Source organism: Ailuropoda melanoleuca, chromosome 2, assembly GCF_002007445.2.
Source record: "Ailuropoda melanoleuca isolate Jingjing chromosome 2, ASM200744v2, whole genome shotgun sequence".
Taxonomy (NCBI): domain Eukaryota; kingdom Metazoa; phylum Chordata; class Mammalia; order Carnivora; family Ursidae; genus Ailuropoda; species Ailuropoda melanoleuca.
Window position 1 is genome coordinate 95,310,077 of NC_048219.1, and position 26,073 is coordinate 95,336,149.

At 40.3% G+C, this 26,073-nt stretch overlaps 1 protein-coding gene across 1 annotated transcript in view; it reads right to left on the bottom strand.

Annotated features, from left to right (window-relative positions):
* Positions 1-26,073, bottom strand: part of CNTNAP5 (contactin associated protein family member 5) — an 820,239-nt gene that overhangs the window by 92,689 nt on the left and 701,477 nt on the right. The window contains exon 19 of the mRNA XM_034654380.1: positions 21,352-21,576. Within this exon, the coding sequence (XP_034510271.1) occupies positions 21,352-21,576 (225 nt within the window). The remainder of the gene's footprint in view (positions 1-21,351; positions 21,577-26,073) is intronic.

The window sequence follows — 26,073 nt, forward strand, 5'->3', positions numbered from 1 at the left end:
AGGACAGAAAGAATGCATTACACACCTAAACTCTCCTTCTACCTCGACCTAAACCGCCATCTCTCCACATTGCAGCACAATGCTGGGCACACATAAGAATACACGGGGCTCAGTATATATTGACTTGATATTCAATATTGTCTTCTAAAGTTTTGCCTTAAGATACACCTATCTCAGTTTCTTCCAGAGATCTAGTTGGTATTTTATTTTTGTTTTTGTTTTAATTTAAAATCTCTCTCAGTAGGCAAAACATGCACAGTCTAACAGAATATCCCAGGAAAGTTTCCCATAGAAGCCAAGCCTTTTTACCAAATGAAGTGAATAAACATAACATCTGCATTTACTATATAAACACCACAGATTTAGAGTGAAATGACTCAGAGTTTGCCTAGAAATCGTTTGAGATGTTGATCTGTTTCTCTGATTTCATTGTCTGCAGCCTGCCCTTTTTTTTTTTTTTTAACTTGAAGCGAAGACTAAATTCTGGATACAGAAATACTTTTCAAAAATGGCAATAATGCATCTAGCTCAAGGGGCTACTAATCACATAATGTTTTTCTGTGAACGATTCACACAAAGGCAGTCACTGAGGTTCTTCAGATGATTTGTGTTCCATAAATACACAATAGTATAGCTACAATTATTTATTTAATAGATTGGTTAAAATTGCTCATAATGCTAGTCTCAAAGGGTAAAGAGAAGAGTTAAATAGATAATGTTGTAATGAAGGAAGGTGAAGGATCTTAATGGAAAAAAACAAATTGGGAGAATCAGAGGTTCTCATTCCAAGACTCCTCTATCTAAACCTCCCACACCAACCTAGTAGAGAAGAGGACCAGAAGCTGTTACCCAATAAAGTTCTGAGAACCTCTGTTAGCCAGGAAGATGGGAGGTCTTATCAAATCCCAAGCCTACAGACTATGGAACTAAGGATCATCCAGGGATAAAATCATAAGCAAAAGTCAAGCAAGTAGTCAGCTGTGACAGACTAAATGGCTGGATGAAAAGACAGAAGCCAGGTACTCTGAAAAGAGAACAAACCCCAGAACATGAGGAGAAATCAGTAGGTCTAGAATGGGGCCTGAGATCCTGCATTTCTCAGTTCCTGGTCTGTGGGCTACACTTTGAATAAGAGGAGCCTGAAGACCGTCCTCAAAGTGCTGCAGTGTAGCCACAGAAGTTTCTGTAGGACCAAACTATGGTTCTCGAAGGTGTCTATCAAAATCACTTGGATCACTGGTTAAAACACAGAAGACTCAGCTCCATCCTCAGAAATTAGGAGTCAGTAGTTCTAAGGCAGAACCATAATCTGCATTTCCAGTAAGTTCCCAGGCAATGCTGATATCACTGGGCTGGGGACAACACACTGAGAAATACTGCTGTAAGGACACTTCATCCTCCTAAGTTTTAGGGAGGCACTGTTAAAGATATAAGACCAAGTCATCCAATTCATTGTTCCCTTTTACAAAATAAACACACACACACACACACACACATCTAATGTAGGAGTTGTACATTGCACCATGCTCTGGAGATAGTACCTTAAGGCAGTGGTTTTCAAAGTGTGGTCCCTCAACCAACACCCTCAGCATCGCCTGGAAATTTGCTAAAAATCTAATTCTTTAGGCCCCACTGTAAGCACAACAAACCAGAAATTCTCAGAGTGGGGCCCATCAATCTGTGCTTCAAGGAGGCCTGTGGGTAGTTCTGATGCCCACTAAGTTAGAGAAGACTACCTTAGGATGAAAGAAAAGGCTGGTGGGAGAAAGAGATACAGATGAATGTACAAATCAACGGCTAGAAATCAGATAACCTGAGATCTAAGCCAAGCTCTGTTTCTGTTTTATGAGTCTACACACACCATTTCAGCATTTTGTCCCTCAATTTTCTTACCTGTAAGTGGAGTGGACCCACAGCCTTACCTACTACTCAGGTTAACGTTAAGGTAAGTTGTATTGTTGTCTACAAATATATATTTGAATTTCTTGGAAAGGATTACACATCCTTGGGATGCCCAGGCGGCTCAGTTGGTTAAGTGTCTGCCTTCAGCCCAGGTCATGATTCCAGGGTTCTGGGATCAAGTCCCACATTGGGCTCCTTGCTCAGTGGGGATCCTGCTTCTCCCTCTGCCTGCTGCTCCCCCTGCTTGTGCTCTCTCTCCAAAATAAATAAATAATCTTAACAAAATAAAAAATAAATAAAGGATTACACACCCTTGTCCATGGCCATGAGACTGGCGGTGCCCTGGTTGTTGTTGGGCTTGACTATCTGACTTGCTTTGACCAAAGGCCGATGAGCAGAAGCTTTAAGAAGCACTGCATGTTTCCATAGTCATACTTGCTTTTCCTCTACCATAGAAGAGGGAATCCCATGTAGAACTATTGCTTCAGCTTGGGCCTCCAAATGAGATGACACATGGAGCAAAATCACAGAAGGTGACCCACGGCCAGAGGAAATAATGTGGGTATTTGTTGTTTTGAGTCCCTGAGATCTGGGTTGTGTTAGTTGTGACAGTGAGATTAACACAGGCACTGTATACAGATGGAAAGACATAATGCACATAAAAACTTGTTGAATAAATATGAGGGGCCACCATAATTTAGGGAGGATTACAAAGTGAAAACAAGAAGCTAGGCAACTTGGGGCGCCACTGTGGGATTTTCCTAACTGTGCCTCTTCAATGACATTGCCTCCCTTTGACTTCCTCTCTCTCTCTCTCCTTTATCTCTCATTCATTCCCCCTTCCTCCTTCTGTCTCTCCTACCTTCTGTGCAGTTTTACTTCTGCTTTCCCCTACTTTCCCAGCTGCCATGAGGGGTAGGGCTGGGGATGAATGGGGAGAGAGGGCAGATACTCCCATCCTGGTGCCTAATCGGGTCTCGATTTAGATATCGTTCCAAAGCAGAAAATCATTGTTCTCCCAAAGGATGATAAAATAGGCCAAAAGCACTGTAATATGTATGGATACAATCACCCGATTATCAGAATGATGAAATCTCTAAATCTGAATCTTTAAAAATATCTCAAACACTTGAAATCACATTTAACTTCAAATGTGATTTGAAGCAAACAAATGGACTAAGGCCTTAATGTAAGTCACAGTGGACAACAGCATGACTCTGGGTGTGTGACAGGATATAGGTACGTGAAGAACCTGCAATGCACACTAATGGAGATTCTATGACTTTGTCCAGACCTGACCCATTTCTACAAGGGAGAGAACCTTCTCCCTTCCAGATGGTTCTATCAGTTTACAAATCAAACCAAGAGCCTGGGGCTCTAAGCCCCTAAGGCAATATACAATTACACTTCCTAAACTAACATCTCTAGAGGCAGAAGCCTAATAAGTAAGACAGAGCCTTTGTAGGAAAAGCATGGCGGCCAGGAAAATAAAGTTGAAGAAAAGGACACCTGGTAAGAGTGCAGCTTTATGGGGTGAGTTACCACTGGCAGAAAAGCTTGCAGAACATGTAGCCTGGTGGCATGGATTTTTCCCTGCTATTCCTATTTTTCTTTTGTCTCTCATTCTGATTCTCAATTTTTTTTTAACTGTTTTGCTGTTATGGCTTCCTGTGCCTGCTTCTTTTCATTTCTGCTTTTATTTCTTTCCCTTAATTCTGTATTATCAGGTCTGGTTATTAAAATTAGCTTGAAACTGAAGGATTAAATCATTGAAACAAATCCCAATTCATCAGATCCTACTAACCAACTATTACTTTAAAGTCAACTTTAACTCTATCTTGGGTTGAATGTTGATGTAATGTAAGTGTTCCATTAACAGCATCACCAACTGTGTACTGATTTTTTAAAAAAGACAATTAAAATCTCCAACAAGCCTCAGGTCATTGGTTCTAACAGACCTGTACTTCTGTTTTATTAATTAGGAATATTTACCATAGAAAACAGGAAACCTGAGGTGGTNTTTTTAAAGATTTTATTTATTTATTTGACAGAGATAGAGTAGCGAGAGAGGGAACACAAGCAGGGGGAGTGGGAGAGGAAGAAGCAGGCTCACAGTAGAGGAGCCTGATGTGGGGGCTCGATCCCGTAACGTCGGGATCACGCCCTGAGCCGAAGGCAGACGCTTAACCGCTGTGCCACCCAGGCGCCCCTGTGTACTGATTTTTTTTAAAAAGACAATTAAAATCTCCAACAAGCCTCAGGTCATTGGTTCTAACAGACCTGTACTTCTGTTTTATTAATTAGGAATATTTACCATAGAAAACAGGAAACCTGAGGTGGTGATGCTGGGGATCTAATATGACTAATGTAAAAGCTAAACTGAAATTTCAATCATTCAATCAACTAATAATTTAGTGAATGTTTACAATGAAGTGAGCTTCATTCTATATGTTGAGATACAAAAGACAGTTTGCGATCACCAGAGCTTACATTCTGGTTTTGATGACAGGCACAAACAAAATCATGTATAATGCAGCAGGTAATATCCAGGTAATAAGATGATGAAGGAATACCAAGCAGTGTAGCAGGAAGAAAGAGAAAAGTATGGCCTGACTCAGAGACAGTGTGGTCCTTATGAACTCCACTCTCTGGGGTCCTAATACTGCAGCCTGTGATCCAGGAAGGACTCTTAGATAAGATGCCTTTCACAGGGCCTAAATGAAACTGAACCATTTGCAAATAGAATGCTTCTAGTTCAGGAGACAGTATTCTAGCACCACAGAGGTGCACTCAGATACCCTTATTGCCCCTAGTCCCCTGCCAAAGTTAACCATTATCATGATTTCTAATGGCATAGATGAATTTTTCATGTTTTTAAAATTTATCAAATTGAAATCACGGAAATATGCTTTTTTATATCTGGTTTCTTTCAACAGTAAATTTGTGAGATTTATCAATTGTGTTTAAGGTATATTTAAGTCATTCATTCTTACTGCATTAAGTGAATATATAAAAGTTTTTAATGCCCAAGAAACACTAGAAATGTGGTAGGCAGACTCCAGAGTGAGCCCCATGTTCACACTCTCTATATAACCCCAACCTTTAAGTATAGGTGGGGACTTTTGACTTGCTTTTAACAAACAGAAAATGGCAAAGGTGACGGGATATCACTTCTGGGATTCTATATCAAGATCTATCCATTCATGCATCTGTTGGTACTCCCTTGCTGGCTTGCAGAGGTAAGCTGTGAGGGCCTATGGGGAGGGAGTTCCAAGTGGCCAGAAACTGCCAGCACACTTAGGAGCTGAGAGCAAGATCTGCTGAAGTGCCAGCAAGAAACAGAGGCCTCCATTCTCAAACGTCAAGGACCTGAGTTCTGCCAACAGCCTGAGGAAGCTCAGAAGCTTTTCCCAGGGGGTCCCTGATAAGACCATAGCCCACCTGTAATACTTTGAGCAGCAGATCAAATACGCTGTGCTTGTATTCCTGACCCAAAGACACTGTGAGATAAGAAATGTGTGCTCTTCTGAACCACTAACTTGGAAATGGAAAACTAATATAAGAACCCAGATCCTTGGCTTTCTAGCATAGTAATTCTTATCCTTTGTGTTGCTACAGGTGAAACAAACACCCTATAAACAATTCAACATTCTTTCTCTTTAATCCATTTTTGACAATAACCAATGTGGCAAATGCAAATCATGAAGTACATTAGTCATGGTTTAATTATTTTAAATCTACAGCCGCCTGTCCTTTACCTTTAAAAAGCCATTTATTAATTGGTTAGACACAAGTGAGAAAACAGGTAGAAGCAGCTAAGATTGGGTATCTCAGGACAGTTCCTGGGAAGAATGATCTTAGTGGAGGAAAAGAAGAAAAGAAAAGAAAACGGGGGTTGTATATTTTCACGATGCTATTTTCAGCATGTATTTCCCATAGATGCATCTTAAGCACTTTGGAGCAATGCCAACCAGGGTGCAATGTAGATATAAGTCAATATCACTACAACACAGGCACTTAACAGGAAGACATGACTGATGCAATACACCTGCTTGCACGAGAAGAAAGCTTGCCCGCTCTGGGGAAATAAGTTTCCGATACCCCTTTTCTACTCCTTTCACTTTGTCCTTGATTTATTGCCTTTGCCCAGCTTCAGCATGACAAAGGCTTCAGCTTTCAGTACAAAATGATATTCCAGATTCCACTAAATATATTTGTAAGACAAGGGCAGCCAACAAAATTAAACTGCCGGCACAAAGACCGGCTGTTATTTAAAGCTAGAGAGAGATTACGGGGGATTATTACTTTATCAAAAAATATTTCAGCTATGAAACCAGTGCTTATTTCCCCAGTACTTTGGCTGTGTGCTAATTTATCTCCCACCTTGCACGGATTTAGTCTTTCATTGCCAATTTATTGGAAAGTCTGACAAATGTTGGTGGCCTATGGTACAGGACACCCAAGCTTACTTAGTTATTGCTACAGAGAGCTGGAAATCAGGACCTTCAGCAGGGATTTATGTGCACTGTTTCTCTGATTTTTATTGTTGTGCTTTCATTTGAACTATCAGGCATTTCATCTTTAATCTCGTTCATCTTTTAGAGCCTCCACCTAAGGATGGCAACACAAACAACTAGAACCCAACAGCAGTACCATCATGGAGCTGATGACTTGGTCACAGCTTTTCCTCTACCACTTTTAAATGCAGTATTTTATCTGTTTCAAACTGCCTCTCTTTCAAGATATCTTTCCTCAGACACTTTGTGTACATTGAGAGGAAAAATGCCTATCAAAATTAGAAATAAGAGGATAAGAGTAATCCATTTTTATGATTTGCTATTTCTTAAGGTTTTTTTCTCTCATTTTAGCTTCATGCTTTTAAGTAAAGTTGTTATCCAATTGAATTTATTCTCCTTGATTCTTAGCTGCACGTTAGTGCACCATAAAGATATGACAGTGAACTCTTTTGAAGATGAACCATTAGAATATGCTTCTAAAAAAGGCTCTTTTGCTTGAAAAAAAAAGTGCCCTGTTTTTATTAAAATCTTTCAAGAAATTTCACTAGAAAATGTTGTCTGTAGTGACAATGTATGAGTAGACACTGAGCCCCTGAATGGTGTTAGACCAGTGCCAAGTCCTCGAATTAGTGTTACAGTGGTGGATCCAACAAGTTAACAGAGACAGAGACTGTGACAATTTCAGTAAGAGGCTGCTGCAGAAACCCAGTAGAAGGGCACTTAACACGGTCTTTGGGAGGGAATCAGAATGTTTCCCAGAAGTGACATTAAGTTTAGACTCGAAGAAATAAGAATTTGCCAACAAAGAAGAGATGAAGGTGGGAAAGGAAAGAATGATTCAAGCAAAGGTAACAAAATATGCAAAGACCCAGAGGTGAAACAGCATGATGCATTCAACCTGGGAACATAATTCAATATGGGGAGAGGGTACAGTGGGGTGTGAGAATAATAAGAATTGAAACTTCACAGGAAAGTAAGAACCCAGGGTTGAGCCGAGTTTGGAAATTAGCCCAAGGGCAGTGGGAGCTATCAGAAATGAATGACATGAATATATTTGAATTTTAAAAAGATCGCTGGTTAGAAATAGACAATGAATTAAAAGGGCACAGGCCTGGAGGCTGGGAGAAGTTTTTGGACACTGTTGCAGTAATCTGATTCTGAGGTTAGGGTGGTCAGAGCAAAGATAACCATAGTGGGAGTGTACAAAAGTGACAGATGTAAGAGACTAAGGAATTAGATACAACATGATGCAAGAGAGTTGAATAAAATTGGTGACCGATGGACTCTGGAGGGATAAGGAAGAGGAAGATACGGGTGAAGCATGTCTCTGATTGGGTGAACATAGAGCACTTCTTTGAGAAAAGAAAGACTCAAGCAAGGGAAGATGTAGCTGTGTGCATGAGTATATGAGTGTGTTTGTGTGTATGTGTGCACATACCCAGATGTGTGCATGCATGTATGTGTGTGCGTATGTGTGTGCTGGGAGGCTTGAGGTTAATTTGAGACACGTGGAGCTTGAGGAGTCTATGGAACAGCCAATTAAAGTTGCCCCCTCAAGCAGCTGGGACAATTTTCCTAAAGCCACAAAGATTTATATAATTGCTAATTTAAGTCAGGAGAATGGAAAATATCTCAGCAAAGGTGTATCTTTGCTCCAAAAAAAGCTGGAACTGCCCCAAGAAAGCCAATGCGTAAAGGGTAGGCTGAGGATGAGGTATTCACACTGGAGGCTGAGGAAGTAGCCAACAGAATAATATGTTCTAGCAAACCCGTGGAAGTTAGGGTCTGAAAGAGAGCTGGCAGTGAGCTGGCTTCTTAGTGGTCTTGGCATGTGCCATTTCAATAAAGTGCAGTTAATGGTTTTGAAAGTAGGATCATTTGTTATACTGAATATTTCCAATTAAATTATTTCACTCATTTATTCTTCTCTCCACTAATCACAAGACTTCCTTCACTAACAGAAAACAGGGAAATGGGGTATGTATACAACTGTGCAGAGATAATCCTCTAATGTGCCTTAAACCAATATCCTTTATTATTTATATATACTTAGTATTTATGTGTACTTATATTCATTTACTGGCAGGGAGGACTAGTTTTCTTTTTTTTTTTTTAAGATTTTATTTATTTGAGAGAGAGAGAGAGCACAAGCAGGGGGAGCAGCAGAGGGAGAGAGAGAAGCTGAGCAAGGAGCCTGATGCGGGACTCGATCCCAGGACTCTAGGGTCATGACCTGAGCTGAAGGCAGATGCTTAACCGACTGAGCCACCCAGTTGTCCTGAAAACTAGTTTTCTATTAACAAAACCATACACCTCTTTCTTTATATTCAAACAATGGATTTATTCATGCTTCTAACTATTGTTTATGAAAATAATACTGGTAAATAGTATAGTCAAAAAAGTCAGATAGGATAACAAGACTTAACATGAGAAAGCAACACCTGTCCCACACCTTCCTAGTCTGGGCCCTCCCCTCTATATGCAGTGACCTTTAGTTCTATTAGTTTTCTTGTTATTTTCCTTCAACTTTATTTTATTAAATATATTGCTTTCTTGATTTAGTAATTTTAAATATTATATTTTGCCTTCCCACAACGGCAGATAAGGAATTACCTTTCTTGGACCCAGTCAATATGGGTCCATCCTCCCCATGCCTCCAATATAGGTAATCTACAATTTTGATTAGGTTGGTTTTCAGAGTCCATATTGTTGTGTCTGATGTAAATATCACCCTCTGCTGGTATTGATCATTTGTATATTTTCTCTAAGAACCTCCCTCCAAAAGTCCTCTGCCAATATGCCTTATTCAAAACCAGGTTTTCTCCACCTGAAAGGTATTGACATCCTGTGTGTGTGTGTGTGTGTGTGTGTGTGTGTGTGTGTGTGTGTCTGAATTTAATTTAATTTTAATTTTAACTTTAATTTTAATTTTTAATTTTGTTAATTTTTTTATTATGCTCAGTTAGCCAACATATAGTACATCATTAGTTTTTGATGTCGTGTTCCATGATTCATTAGTTGTATGTAACACTCAGTGCTCATTCTGAGCCAGGTAATTCTGTGTGTGTGGGGGGGGGCGGTGAGAAGGGAGGATGTCCTGGGCCCTTAGGATGTTTAGCAGCATCCCTAGGTTCCATCCACTATATAAGAGTAGCACTTCTCATCTTGACAGCTAAGAATGTCTCCAGATATTATCAAGTGTCCCCTGGGAGGCAAAATCATGCTCAGTTGTGAACCGCTGGCCTAGACCAGTTGCTCACTAGGATTTCAGTTACCTGTTATCCTGAAATTACCTTGTCTACTCTCTGTGGTGGGTGATCTGTTTCCTGTATCTCATATCATTCTTTTGTACATACTAATTTTTTGGATGAAGCACATTGTATCAGGCAGCCTCTAACATGGCCCCATGGATCCCTGCCTACCAGCAGTCATAACCTTGTGTAATCTCCTCCCACATCACATGGTACCAGGTGAGTTTAGGTTCTAAAAAGACTCCAATTTCTGTCTTAGGTACTCTCTCTTTTGTGTATTTCTCTCACCCTCTTTCTGCTTCTATCTCTCTCTCTTTCTTCCTCCTGCCATTCTCCACCATTTTCTCTTGGGGGAGCTGATTGACATGCTGTCTGTGCAGCCCTGTGGAAAAGTCAAAGAACTAATGACTGAAAGCTCCAAAAGCCATATGATGGAGCTAGAAAGCAGATTATCCAGTCCCTTCACCTACTGCAGCCCAGGCCAAAGGGTGTGACCTCATGAGAGACCATAAGCCAGAAACATCCAGCTAATCCAATCCCTCTCTGTATAAAGGGAAACATTTTTATTGTTTAAAGGTGGTAGATTTTAGGGTGATCTTTTAAACAGCATTAGATAACTAATATATGCGTATCAAGTAGCATCTTAATAAAGGTGTTTGGGGAGTCTTAAACAATCACCTGAGCTACCTCTACCCTTTTATGTATGAAATTATTTGTATTCCTTCCTCACACATCTAATAATTTGACTAAGGATAGCATTCCAGTTTGAAAACCATTTTCCCTTAGGATTACAAAAATGCTTGTCCATTATCTTCAAATTTCCAGTGTTTCTGTTAAGAAGTTCTTTGCTAGTTTGAGTCCTGATCCTGTCTTTAGTAAAGTTAGGGTTCTGCATTCACCTTGGTGTGTGACTTCTTCTATCCACTGTACTGGGTAGGGAAGTAAGGTTTTACATCTGATTTCCTTTATTCTATATTTTCCAGTACATCTTTGCTAATGTTCTCTCCCCTTTTTATAAATCTAGTTAGATAGTGAACATCATGTTTTACCCTCCAATTTCTCTTTTGTCTTCATATTGCCCACATTTTGGTATTTTTGTTCAACCCTCTAGGAGATTCTCAAATCTTATCTTCCAACTTTCAAGATTTTTAACAATTTCCTTTACTGCATCTCCAGGAGTTATTTTTTATTGTTTTCTAGTTTTATTTAAACCACCTTGTTCTTGTTTCATGGATTTATACATTCTCCTACCTCACTGAAATAGTATAGTTTCAGTTTCTTCTGCCTCTTGCATTATCTCTGTTTTCTCCACTAACATGTGTTTATTTATCTGCTTTGATCTTTTTCTTACATCTTGGAGGTTTTATGGAAATATCTGATGGCCCTGGTTATCTGTTCACACTTGTGACTGAGGCACTACAAATTGGATTGAAGATTCTTTGTGCAGGGACTGAGTTGGTCAACAGGTGGGGTTCACTGTTAGGTGACCACATGCATAAACTATTCTTTTCAATGGGAGCATCCCTAGAATTCTAGTTATCACATATATTTTTCATGGAGTTGTTCAGTTCTTCCGTGGGAAACTCTCTCATTTCCTGCATGAAGAAAGAAAGGCTTCACTGTAGGAGCTCTTGGAAGAAGGGAAAATTAAAGTCAGGGATCTCATATCCCAGTGTATGGAATGCCAGGTCATTTCTCTCTTTAGTCCTGTATCTAGATCTTGTCCTCAGCTTTGGAAACTCTGTTTCAATTCCTCTATGATACTAAATATGTCTGGTCTTCAGGGACAGAGGTGAAAAGGAACTTGCTTATCTTTCCAGACAAGAAAAAAAAAAGGATTTAAGGTCAATAGTTCTCTGCAAAACCTTCACATTTCCCCTTCCCTGACTTCATGCCTCATCCCAGACTCCATGGTGTACAGAACACCTAGGCCTGAGCCTCTCCCATTAAACCTTCCCATTAGCATGCCTTCCTAGTGACTTGGACAGAGCCAGCTATCCTCCTCCATCTGATGATCAGTTTTTAAAAATGCTTTCATATTTCCTATCCATCCTAAGCTCTGTTCTGTTCTCTTTGTCTTTTTTCTAAATTTTTAAAATTTTTTATGTCATTGTGGAGGAGTGTAGGAAGAGAACAACAATAAATTTGTGTCTTTATCCCTCATGCTTAAATAAGAATATTCATTTATTACTTGAGATTTTCCTGAACCAGAAAAATTCTGTTGAGCCCTATTAATAATATTTAAATCACTTGTTCTGAGAAAGTAGCACTCCCCCAAGTTCAATTTCACATCAGACTTCCAATTGACAGTGACTGTCAAATTTAGCTGGCTAGTCTCAGAGTGGGGGCAGTAGCTATACTCTGCAACTTGCATCACAGAATTTGGCATCAATAAGGAATACTAGTTTGTCTTTGTTTGTTTGTTCCCACTGGACAGTCCTGCATGCTTCAGTGTGTACCAAAGTGCAATTTGCCAATTAGAAGGAGATATCTGGGGCATCTTCCACTGGCAATGTGTTTCCAAATATTGGGGTTTGGTCTTCCTTATATATTTGACCCATCCCTTCTGTCTGGCCCATCTTTTAAAAAGAGTTCTGGAAGCAAGGCACTGTGAAGGACTACAGGGAGTGAATACAGCATTCCTGACCCAGCACACACCCCACATGAAAGCTGAAGCAAACACCAGAGAGAAAACAGCAGGTTCCATGAGAGTAGCACACAGAAGAATGTGAGGTCAGAGAACAGAGTAGAATGGTTCACAAGCTAAAAAGAGATCAGTGGGCTTTACTTTTCAGCCTCACAGGTTCAATGCTCTGTCTTCTTGGACAAGTCACTTAACCTTTCTGTGCCTAAGTTTCTTCATCTGTAAAATGGGAAATGTTGGTACTAATTTCACAGCCATTGTGAGGGAGTGAGATGAACTAATGCAAAACTAAAACTGCTAACGTTAAGTGCTTGGCAAGTATTAGCTGCTATCAACTGTTTTGAGCTGGGAGATCAGGGAAGGTCTCCAGTGGGTGGTGGTAGAAATTCAGACTGGATTCGTAAGTTTGAACACCTGCTCACCATGACTCCTCTGCAGCTTTATAATAGCTGATTCGATGTCCAGGGCCCTCATTGCTAAACTTCTAGAGGATAAGCTACTTATTAAAGTGGAAACACATCTCCAATAACTTTGAATGAAAAGAAATAATGATAATCCAAGGCCTACTTGCTGCACAAAAGGTAATTAACTGCACGGAGAACTGAATAAGCCCTGAGCTTGGGCTTTCTGCTGACTGTTTCACATCTCAAGATGTAAGTATTTACAGATCAAGTGTTCTAACAAGAACAAAAACAAGTCTTTTCTCTTAGAAAAGCTTTCTTCACACAGACCTCAACGACTTTCTTAATCCTTAAACCCCTAATTAGAGTTCTAGTCCAAAAGCTAACCATCCTGTTCCCTGTTCTCTCCAACCCTGGCTTTAAAAAAATCAAGGTGGTTCAGTCACCAGCCAGAGCTGTGCTCTGTTTTATAATAACCCTTCTTTGTATTTATCCCACATCTTTCATCCGAGTCCCTTCAAACTTTTTACAGACAGGATCTTATTAATCCTCAACAACACTGCTGCGCGACCCTTGACTATTACAATTATCCCAAATTTACAGATAAAGAAACCAAGGCACCAAGTGCACACCTTTTCTCTTTTTATAAACAATGACGCATAAGAGCAGAAAATAATTCTCTTAGTTCTCACAGTACAGTTGTAAGCAACCAGCCTTGCTGAAAACAACAACAACAACAACAAACAGTTGCTCAATTCTTGGAAAATCGCTCAAGAGTTTTTTAAACTGAGAAAGTACAAAGACCTCGAAGACCCTCGGAAAATAAAATCAAAGAATGCCAGCTCCACAGAGCCTCACTGCCCAAACAACCTTGCCTCTCAAAAGTACATCACAGGTGACAAAATGGAATCTCAGGAAGACCAGAATTAAGAATATTAATACTTGATTAATATAATGTATGTTCATGCCCATATTAGCTAGATAGCCTTTTGTGATAAACTGAGAAGAACTGCCCTCTCTTCCCCAATACAGCCCCACTGGCATTCTAGAAAGACCTCTCATGGACTCTGGGGGGGTGTCCTCACACTTGATAGGCATTACTCAATCCAAGAATACTGAGGCCAACTCTGTGCTAAGTACTCTGCTAGATGCTGAACTTATAAAGATGAAAATTGTATATGGAATCCAACTCCAAGATTCTCCCTGGAGCCGACTATATACCATATTTGTTCTTCTATTATGAGCACATAGGAAAGCATCTAGAATACAGTAGGTGTTGTGTCCCCCTCAAATTAATATATTGAAGCCCTAATACCAGAGCGGCCAAATTTGGAAACAGAGACTCTAGGGAAGTAACAGTGGTTAAATAAGGATGGGGCTCTGATCCAATGGGATGAGTGTCCATTTCAGAAGAGAAACTCTCTTAGGCACATGCATACTAAGGAAAGGCCACGTGAACACACAGTAAGAAAGGAGTCATCTGCAGCCCAGTGGGAGAGCTCTCACTGGACACCAACCCAGGTGGCACATTGATATCAGACTTCCAGTCTTCAGAACTGTGAGAAAATAAATTTCTGTGGATTAAGCCACTTAGTCTGTGGTAATTTGTTATGGCAGCCCTGGCAGATAAATACAGTAGGTATTAAATAAATGTTCATAGAGTTACTTACATTTTGTAATTTTTTTTAAGAGAGAGGGAGAGAGAGAAAGCTAGTGAGTTGGGAGAGGCGGGGGAGGGGCAGAGGGAAAAAGAGAGAGACTCTTAAGCAGGCTTCACATCTAGCAAGGAGCCCAGTGCAGGCTCTCATGACCCTGAGATCATGACCCAAGCTGAAACCAAATGTCAGATGCTTAACCAACTCAACCACTGAGGTGCCCCTTGTAATTTTTGTCACCCGTAATTCCATGCTAGTCTTTGATTTTTGCTCTTCACCCAGGGACTGAGAGCACTGACTCAGTAGCTCTGCTCTTCCTATTTTGGTTTCCTTGATGCTGGCACTTATTGCCCAGCCAGCTCCATGGCCAAAAGGGTTGGGGCTTGAGGTGGGGGCTTCTGAGGATTTAACTCTATCTCCTCAGTCATATGTTGCTGGGCCTGGCCGTGAGCAGATCCTATTTAGTCCTATGCACATACCCTGTTCTTCAGTTATTTTATGTCTCTCTCTGTCTGTCTGTCTTAATTTCAGAAACATCAGACAAGTTCCCAAAGGTTTAGTTCAGAGTATATTTGAGAAAGCCATTCTTAAATTTTGTTTTGTTCTGTTTTCATGCATGTGTATATCAAAAGCTGCTGCCTATACCTAATGACAATAGCTAACATGGAGGTAGGGGACCTTGTGCCTCATCTTTCTCCCTCCTCAGGGTAATCTCTCCCCAATTAGATGCTCTGCCTCTAGACAATGGGTGATTTTCATGTCCTCTTTGTATTAAATTTTAATCTCAGTCATCCTGAATCCTGACCTTCACATTCAAGCTCTGACAACCCAAGCATTCAGATAATTCACATTATTATTATTATCAATGAGAAAATGCAATGTGTTTTGTTCTTTACAGTCTACGAAGCACATCTTCTTGCATTATCTCATTTGATCTTTGTCTTAGCCTGACTGAACTACTATAACAAAATACTGAACACTGGGTAGACCAACCAACAGAAATTTATTTTCCCACAGCTCTGGATGCCAGCAAGATCAAGGTAACAGCCAATCCAGTTGCTAGTGAGGACTCTACTCTTGGTTTGCAGATGGCCACCTTCTCACTGTGTCCTTACATGGCCGAGAGAGGCAGAAAAGTCTGGTGTCTCCTCTTTTAAAGACACTAACCCTAGCAGATCAGTTATCCCTTCTTATAACCTAAATTAACCTTAACTTCCTTCTTACTCTAAATACTAGGTGGGGCACCTGGGTGGCTCAGTAGGTTAAACATCTGACTTCAGCTTAGGTCATGATCTCAGGATCCTGGGATTGAACCCCACTTTGGGCTCCCACCTCAGGGGGCAGTCTCCTTCTCCCTCTCCCTCTCCCTCTCTCTCTTTCTCAAATGAAAAAATGAAGAATCTTTTTAAAAAAAATACTAGGAGTCCCTTCAACGTATGGATTTTAGGGAGACACAATCTTCAAGGACCTATGAGCACACCACAAAATAAGAAATCCATGAAAACAGAGAGAAAAAAAAAACAAGAATGATGACCTGAATCCATTTTTTAAAATATTTTATTTATTTATTTGAGAGAGAGAGAGCACAAGTCAGGGAAGGGGTAGGGGGGAGGGAGAGAAAATCTTGAGCAGACTCCGTACTGAGCATGGAAACTGATGAGGGGCTTGTCCTCACAACCCTGAGATCATGATCTGAGCCAAAACCAAGAGTCAGATGCTTAACTGACCAAGTCACCAGGCACTCCAACCTGGATCCAGTTTTTATTCACCATACCTTCATGTGTGCACTTAGGCCTACCCCTTGGCACAATGGATTAACTGCCTGATACTGGAGATGCCTTTTGTGCCTGCCCATATTTTTGTCTCTCCTCTAAGATGAGGTGATGAGGAGGGTCTCCTGATGCCCTTTCAAGGTCATGGTGTGTCATAATCATATTACTCTGAAATGGAGGAGAGAAGCAGAGCAGGACCTGGTATTTCCTCCCAGCAAGAGACTATTGGAAAGCCCAGAAATGGAGGAAATGCACCAACCAAAACAGTCCTGTAGATATCAAAAGACATTGGGGAATTTTAAGTTCAATAACAGCAAAGTGTTACTTGAGACAAGCCCAGAGATGGAAGTGGTCATGGTGAAGCCTTCTGAGGTGTGCTTTTCTCTGCTTGTTTATCAGGATTCCTGCTGATCTGAGGAACTTAAGTATATGCTGGTGTCAGAGAGGGAGTGGTAGGAAGTAGCACTGAACTTTGAAAGTCTTCTGCAAGAAAGCAGCAAAGGCAGAGAGTAGTCTAGGGTCAAACCAGCCCTAGTTAGCAGCTGTTGAAGTTTGTACTTTGATGACACTCCCTCTCTGGATTCCTCCTTACCCCTGTCTCCCTTGAGTCAGTCTGTTCGAAATGTTAAGTATCTGGGTTCATCATCATTCCCTCCAAGGTGTGTGCAATCACAAATGCAGACAGTGCATCCTTATGAATGTATTTGTTAAAAAAAAAAAAAAAAAGATTGATAAAAAGGAAATGCTGAAGCAAAGTCAACCAAACCATTCAGTATTGGAGGGGAGCTGAAGAGCCACCATGGGAAGGTGACCCAGGGGCACTGTTTGGATTTTGTATCTAAATGATTTCACCCTAGATTGATGGCCTTAGACTTAGCACATATTCTAAATTTGATTTTTTTTTATTTTACTATCAAGGAGCCAAGAAGGACACATGATGAAAGAGTAGAAAGGGGGAACTGGCTGGGAAAAAATATGTGTATTTCACATGCAATGGAAATAAAATGGTGAAAATGAGGAACAATAAAAGAAACCTCTCATTTTATTAAACAAAGATCTAATGTCTGCTTGGAAAACATTTTATCTTTCATGGCCCAACTCAAGTTTCACTATCTCCATGAATATCTCCATCTTCACTATCTCCACTCTTTCCTCCTTTACGTCAATCTACCTGGAACAGACTCTATTCCACATCTGCAACATGTCCTTCTTTGCTGTGTCTCTGTCTCCAGACTAGATCATTAAAGGCAGAACAGATTGCTGTCTGAATCTGTCTCTCCCATGCATGAAATAGTGCCTGCCATGAGGTAGATCCTCTGCGAATATTTGTTAAATGACAAGTTTGAAGGAGAACTCTATGGTACCATGCAGAAGGCAGAGCCATCACTCAATAAAATGCTGTGGAATTTAACTGTATCTTTAGAATAATCTCACTGCCTTCTCATTGCCTCCTTCACATGCCCCTTCTCCTCCAACTGCCATATCTCTGAGAAGTTGCCTGCCGTCCAAAGCTCCAGCCTGTGGGACCACAACCACCTTCGTTCTCCTAAGGACTCTTAACCTCAAATGCCTCCTTTTCATTCTCTAATCTTCCATCCCAGAAATGAAAATCCTTTTCTTCCTTTAGGAGAAAGGACCTGTTTTCTTTTGAAAAGACAGCAACGACTTAACCTGAGTAAGTCTCTAGTTGGAGAAATTTCAAGAAAAATGGTAAAGGGCAAAAAGGAATTCCCACCCATATTAAATAGATTTGCAAGCCAAGGATTTTGTTCAATATTTATGCAGTTCATCCACCTGTCTCCACCCCCTTGCTTCCTAACCCACAGTGCTGAAATTGGATCCATTTTGTATGACATGGCCAGAGGCATTTTCTTCCTCCTGGGGAGAACAAAAAGGACTCCACTTAAGAGTGATCTTCTCATCATAATATCCACCAGATTCCCAGAGGTGTCTTAAATCAAAGAAAGGTTAAGAAACCTGTAATAACAGAAAACTTAACTTCATCTCAGAGAGGTGTGAATCAATCCTAGAAAATCCTTCCAGAGAAAGAATTCCCCTAGTTAACCCTTTACCATATTTGCTACCCCCCCCCGCTCCCGCCCAAGCTGTGGGTGTTCTTAGCATCCATTAGTATTTTCAGAGGTATATTTCTCCCTGAAGTCTATCAAAGTCTTATTAAAAATATTCTTAGCTCCTCATGAAGCAAGGTCCCCATATTATTCACTGGCAATTAAGTCAGTGGCCTAATATTTTGAGCATACTAGGAATAAGCTGTACCCATATCAATTCTTAATTCCTTGTAGAAGCATTTCAAAGGCTGCAAATGCAGCCCTAGCAGAAAGAAATATAAATGCAGGACTACACAAGAAGGGAATAGAGAATCACAAAATCTTAGACTTGGAAAGAAACTCAGAGGTTATTTTTCTCCCTCAACCACCGCCAGTATTCTTATTATACTTTTTCCAACAAATTATTTAATTACTGTTTGAAGACCTCCAATGACAAGGAGTCCACTCTCGTTCAAGGCATTTGCCCTATTGTTATAGCCTCTGAATTCCTAGGAGATTCATCCTCAAAGTTAGACAAAATCTAACTTCCAGTTAGACTGCTTGAGAAATCTGCATGACCTGATTCCCTCATGTACCTAGATTGTCCATCAAAAACTATAAGGCAGGTTTTGAGCCTCTCTTTTTCCTTATCATGTTTAGACTGCACAGCATACTGTGTATTTTTCCTGCTCTCTATAGTTCCTGATACTGTGCAGTGGGGAGTCAGTGAAAGAAGGAATGAATGAGTATATATCGCCACTGCTTCTCTGTAGGATAAGATGGCAGGAAATGCCCAGAATCCTAAATCAGAAAGGCATCTACCACTGCCCAGTGTGACAAGAGTTTCCTAGAGCAATGGGGGAGGTGGTTCCCTGAGGCAGAGTGAGGGTAGGGGGCCACAACATGACTAGCCATTGGCTGGACATCCGTCTCCTGTGAGTTAGACTCAGATGTGAAGCCTGAATTTTCACACTGGCCCTGCAACCTAAGCTTAAAGCAAACAAGCAAACAAACACAAGTATCTCCTCGCTTCCTGCACTTAGCCAGGGCTTAAAAAATGCAAATGCCTATGGTGTCAAGTAGAACCTTCAGGGAAGCGAGGCTTTAGAGTATAAGAAAATAGGTGATCAGGCAGAATTCAAGAATGCCTTCCCAATTAAATAAATTCAAGTTATTTAAAGCAACCTGTGTTTTAGAAAATAAATAACAGTCTTCATTTAGAGCTATGGCTAAGAACACAAAATACGCTACCAGAGTCAGAGATGGAGGATTGAATTCTAACTCTTCTACTTACTTGCTGTGAGATTTTAAGTTAGTTAGTTATTGCCTGTATGCCTTAGTTTCTGGAGCTATGAGATTAATGCCACCAACCACATAGGATTGTTGTGAGAATTAATGGCTGTGCACATTAATTAGAATAGTGCCCAGAATGTGTGTGTGTGTGTGTGTGTGTGTGTGCAGACAGGGTATATAGAACAGTATGTATATGTAATCAAGTATAGTTATTCCTGTTATGCATTGTCTGTATCCATAGGTATAGCCTGGTGGGTACAAATGTGCCATAGAATCAAACCTAAAAGATTCTTTGGGGAAAATCTTGCATCTCGGGGCTCTGTAACTATCTTACTATAGTCCAGCCACATCACAGCAGGATAAAGGAAAGATGGTGGGGCTGATTATCAGGAGATCTGGCTTCTGGTCCCAACCATGTCATGAATTATCTGGCTGACCTATGTTAATCAGTTAATCTATGCCTTGGCATCCTCAGCCAGACTTATCCACCTCACAGAGACATTATGGGGGCAAAGTTTAAGATACGACAAGTTAATATAATGGTTCTAATCATACAAAGGTCTGCTGATAAATAAAAGGTCTAATAACGCATAATTGTTCCTTTCTCTCTTGTAGGCTCTTTAAGATCAGATAGTCTTGATGTGGTTCAGTCACCATCCCAGGAACACTCTCTCTTTTCTTCTTTCCGTTGCATTTGTTCTTAGAATGAATGAGCTCTGTTATTGTCTGTGGGAATCTTATTATTAATGTACTTCAGGCCTGATTCAACAGGTTTGATCCTTGTGTTAGGCCCACCATCATTCTTTATTTTTAGTTGTAGACAGAAAGCAAGATGAAGCAAAGAAGAATAACACCCACCCCCCCCCCAAAAAAAAGAGTAGAGCAAGAGAAATAGTTGGAGTCTCTGTGGAGCCTCTGTCCTAAGGTCTAGAGAGGCCAGGATGTATGCTGTGTATTCCAAGCCTCCTTTCTTCTCTGCCCCAGCACAGTCCTTCCCAGGGAATGGTTCTGAAGCCCAGACTCCTCTCATTATCTCGGCAAATTACGAGAGGAGGAAGAGCATACTCTCGATCACAGGAACACGTTCTTTGAGACCTGACTACAGGAATGTCCACATCTTCACCCTCTTTGTGTGTTCTAACATTTGTTCCCTGTCAAAATCCCCTAGGATTTTGATCTCACATTGCCCTTGACCAACAGTCCTCCTCACGGTAAGGTGGAATTACACAGTGAGGGAAGAAAACCTGACTTCAGCTAACAGCTGTCAGAACCAGTGTCTCTCAACAACCCTTGCATGAAGTGGGTCAGGGCCCCTGTACCCTTCTAACCTTCTCATATTCCATTTTGTGCACATTCTTTTCAAAGTCTGATTCTCAGCACCATGCCCCGTATTGCACAAGGGTATGACTCACATATACCACTTTTCTCCAAGACCTAGGCAATCAACTCCTACTAATACAGCCTGCATTTATGCTGGTTGTTTTAACTGCCCTCAGTAAAGGAGACTGCAGCAAAGATGACACGATATATGTGACGAGTGTCCTTCTGCAATTCAGATATGCTTATGATTGTCTCCTTTACACTTAATGGATTCCAGCACAGAATAAATAATAAAGAATTACTGCTACACAGTTGAAGCAAATTAAAGGCTATGCATTTGAGACCTCAGCAATGAATTGACACCGGTCCCGAATACCAATTGGAAGTCATAAAGCTAAAGTACAATCAAGGCTTTGGCTGGAGGTCTGGAATTAAGCTGCCCAGGTGGGACCAAATTTAGGCTGAAATTATGCCGTGTTCTGGAGGGCACGCACTGTCCCTCTAGCCCACTGTAACACTCCATCAGGCTTCATGCTGTCAGTACTCACCATTCTTGCAGAGCAGGACAGCCAGGTACTCCTGAGAAGAAGAATTGATGTACAGCAAGAGGCTGGGCGCCTGGGCTGTCACAAAGCTAAATGCAATATTTTCCTTGGATGGAGCTGCATCTGCGTAAATCGCTGAGGATGAGAGGCTTATATTTTTGGTCACTGGATAGGGTTCTTGAAACATATAAGTAACTGAAGTGCCAGCCTCAAAAACAGCAGAAACCTCTGAAAAATAGAAGAGGGGAATGCACACATTGCAGTATTTAGTTGATTATTCAGACAGCAATAACTGTTTATTGTTTGCTCTGCATCAAGCACAGCATGAGGGTTTTTACCTGAATTATATAAAATGCTTTCCACAATAAGTTTTAAGTGGCAGAAGTCATTATTGTTATTTACAAATGAGAAACATGAGGCTTGCAGAGGTTAAGTCCCTTGAATAAGGTTGCACAGCTGAAAAAAGAGAGCTGAGATTTGCATCCTGAAGTTTAGTCCAGTTTAACATACATTTGCAGTATAACTACCATGTGCAGGGCTGATTTCTCAAGAAGCAAAGAGAAACTGTCCCTGACTGCAGCATAACAGAGATAAATTTTACTGGGACTTTCTTAATTTCAAAACAGATTCTAACAGTTCCAGCTTGTGCTTTTCTGGTGTGTTTGGAGGACTGTGAGTGGGTTCTAAGTTACTGAGAATAGGACACTGGGGGAGGCAGTGGTAATTCTCTGTGGTGTTGGGGAAAATGTGAGGATCTGTGGAAACAGAAGAGAGAGAATCTGTGGAACCAGTAGAAAAGGCATAGGTATCTAACCTCTGGATTTTTTTTTTCTTTGATGTCTAGGAATTGGTATTCAATTCCAAAGAGAGCAAAGACTTGAACAAATAGGCCTTCCTATGGGATACAATTCCTACAGCATAACACGTTGGATGGAGTCCTGCCACCAGCATGGAGAAAGGCAGCATCTACAAACCAATGACATTCAATTAGCAGGAATGTCCAAATCACCCACCGTCCCTGTAACATGTGCTCACTTCAACTGTTATCCTTTTAGTTTGGTGGAACTAGCACAGGCTTTGGCTTCTGTTCTGGATCTGAAGCCTCGTCCAATACCATACTCACTGTGTGGTCCCAGGTAAGTTGGTGAACCCCTGTGGAGACTGTTTTGTCATCTGGTGAATGGGAAACATAACACCTCCACGGGATTTCTGGGTGGCTAAATGAGATAATGTGTGTAGAACACTTGCAAGAGATAGCCACTATCCTTGGATCTTGTAGGTTCTCTGTATTAGAAGACTTTAGCCTGAACCCATAGCAATTTCCCTTATAGACTTAATCCGTTTATTGACTGCATATCCATCCAAATGCTGAGATATTATTTTCTTTCAATCCAGGCTGCTCATAAGTTCTCCTTCAATTTTATCTCTACACAGTAATACAGTATCAGGGCATGGAGGCGAGGTTCCTTCATAGAACAACATAGCTTGGATCTGGCAGCAACCCCCTACCATAAAGCTAGCACAAGAAACATGAACCCATACTGGCATGATTGATTTCTCTTTTTCCTGAATGATGTGTGGAATTTTCCTAATTCCCCATGAAATTCCCTGATTGAGTTGGTGGCACCTAGAACATAATCAAACCTGGCTTTCCCTTCCTAATTCTATTGTAAATTTGTTCTACCTTTGCGAAAATTCTATAACAGCCTGTAAGAGTGCCACAACATTAAAGTTGCATATTTATGCATATTGCTCAGCAGATTGGGAATACCAGTTCATTTTGACTAAAGATTCAGAGAATGCGTTCTGCATTTATCATTCGGGTTACAACATCAGTACTCCTGATTACAAAGATATGCAGCAGAGACTTGTGACAGCGAGGATTCCGGTTAATCATCAGCTTGATTCAAGCACTTTCCTTGAGTGAATTTCCTCAGGGACATTTGGCCTGCATTTCAAGCTACTATCTCCTAGTTAACAGAATAATGGCTTTTATTTGATGTCGTGAGTGTGTTCAAATTTAACTATAATTCAGAGCATTCTGTTATGAATAGCATATTAGATAGGGGCATATATATTACATTTTTTCCTTAATATTTAGGACAAGTAATTAAAGTGCCAAGCACTTTTAAACTAGAAATGTCCTACCAAACTTCTGTCTTCCTTTCTCCCCTGGTTCCTAATTATTCTTAATGTTTAATTATTTTAATATTTAACACTTAGATACTGCCAATTTCAACATAAAGCTTCCTTCAGCAAAACACTTGGATTCTGTTATTCTCTAAGTTTCTTATATTTTATAATCTAAGAGTCTAAGCTCCCTGACCATATTTAAGCTCTCTGACTGATTTGTCTGAATACACAAAACCCCTGTGCTCTTTAGAAGAAATATGTTAACTTGGATGTGATCATCTATGACCATCATGCTACTCCAAGGCCACAGAACCAATATTAGCAATATCTACTGAGCACCTACCTGGTAGAAAGAATTATGCTAATTGTGTTCTGAGAAGGAAGGACACATACCAAATAAAACAAAACAAAACAAAACACAATGGAAGGTAGCCTCGAGTGTGGTATGTGTGACAGAGACAATGATTCCTAGAGCTGGAGGTCTCTATGGCCACAGTAGCTTGACCAGACCTGAAAGAGGAACTCCACACTGGCCAGGAGTAAAGTGTGGAATGAACTAAGAGAAACAGCTAGCAAACACTGTGGCACTGAAGACAGTGTGTATCTGAGCCAGCTGTGGGGTCTGACAGATGCGAACTGACACCTGGCTGTGCCCCTTCTCTAACTCTCTCACAGGATACCACTCGACCTCAGCTCACAACCTCATGCACAAGTAGGGATGGATTCAATCCTGCAGTGGGTAGAAGGAATAGAAGACATTATGTAGAAGCACAACACATAGTAGGAACTCGATAGACAATGGCTAGTCTAAATAATAGTGATACAATTTAGAATTAGAATAAGCATAAAGGTAATGAGTAGGCCAGTGATTACCTAGAAATCAGTCAAGCTGTAATTAATTTAGCAGAACATCAAACTAAAAATAAAACAATTGGCAGTTTGAATGCTGAGTGGATATTTCATAATATTAGACATTATTCATTTTTCTGATGATAATGGTCCTGTGGCTCTGTGTTTTTAATAAGCTCTTATCTTTTAGCAATAGATATTGTAATATTTCTAGATGAAATGATGTGATATTTGAAATTTGCTTCAAAATAATAAAGGAGAAGAAGAGGATGTAAGTATGTAGATGAAATCAAAATTGTCATGAGGTGATCATTTCTGAAGGTAGATAATGGGTGCATGAGGGTTCTGAAACTCTTTTCCCTATTATCACTGAGAATTGGGTTTTTTGTAAAGAAAAGTAAAAAAAAACAAAACAAAATGATGTACATTGGCAGAAGAACTCTTCAACAGATTTTTAGCAACTGGTAAAGCGTACTTAAATATACGTACTATTTTTTCACTGAAATTCCATTAGCAAGTAAATAATCAATATATGTGTTTATCACAGCATTATTTATGTGCAAAAGTTGGGGCAATCTAACATTCTAAAACAGGGGTGACTGGGTGGCTCAGTGGGTTAAGCAACTGCCTTCAGCTCAGGTCATGATCCCGGGGTCCTATTTAGGGCTCCCTGCTCAGCAGGGAGTCTGCTTCTTCCTCTCCCTCTGCCCCTCCCCCTGCTCATGCTCACTCTATCTGTCTCTATCACTCTCTCTCAAATAAATAAATAAAACCTTTAAAAAAAAGTAAAAAATAAAAAATAATAAAATTCCAAAACAATAATAAGAGCAAGCACTTAGTGAGACTTTATTTGCCAGGCATTAACCCAAGTGCTTTGTGAAATGCTCATTAAATGTTCACCACAACCCTCTGTGATGGATTTTTGAATTTTCTAATTCTATATATGAGAAAACCAAGAAATTGGGACGTGAGGTATACAAGTGGCATCATACACTGTCGAGTGTAGATGAGCCAGCATGTGAACTTAGGCAGATCAAGTGCAGAATGATGCCACTATTGCTAAACTAAACTGCTCTACGGACAGAATGGGTTAAGTAAGCAGAGGCAATCCCATGAGTTGAAATATATTGCAATCATTAAAACTGATGAATTACATAGAAATGTCTATAAAATGAAATAAAGAAAATTTAAGATATAGGGGCGCCTGGGTGGCTCAGTAATTAACCATCTGCCTTTGGCTCAGGGCATGATCCCGGCATTCTGGGATCAAGCCCAGCATCGGGCTCCTCCTTGGTAGCCTGCTTCTTCCTCTCCCACATCCTCTGCTTGTGTCCCCTCTCTTGCTGGCTGTCTCTCTCTCTGTCAAATAAATAAAATCTTAAAATAAAAAGAAGAAAAAAAAAAATTTAAGATATAAAATGTAGAAATGAAATACAGAATTATTGCAGCTATAGTAAGCACAAAGAAAAGAGCTAGAAGGAAATCAGATTTTCTTTTTAATGTTTGTCGTTGAGTAATTAGATTTTTTCCTCAATCCCAAATATATTTCCAAATAGAATTCCAAATACATTCTCTAAATTTTTAATTAGAAAAAAATAATAAATGACACCACTATGACAGTCATACCCAGATTCTTCATATAATGGTGGGGGTGGAGGTAGGCTAAAGACAAGTACACATTAATAAATGGTGTTAGAAGAGCTGGAATTTCCATAGGCAAAAGAATGAAGCTGAACCCCTATC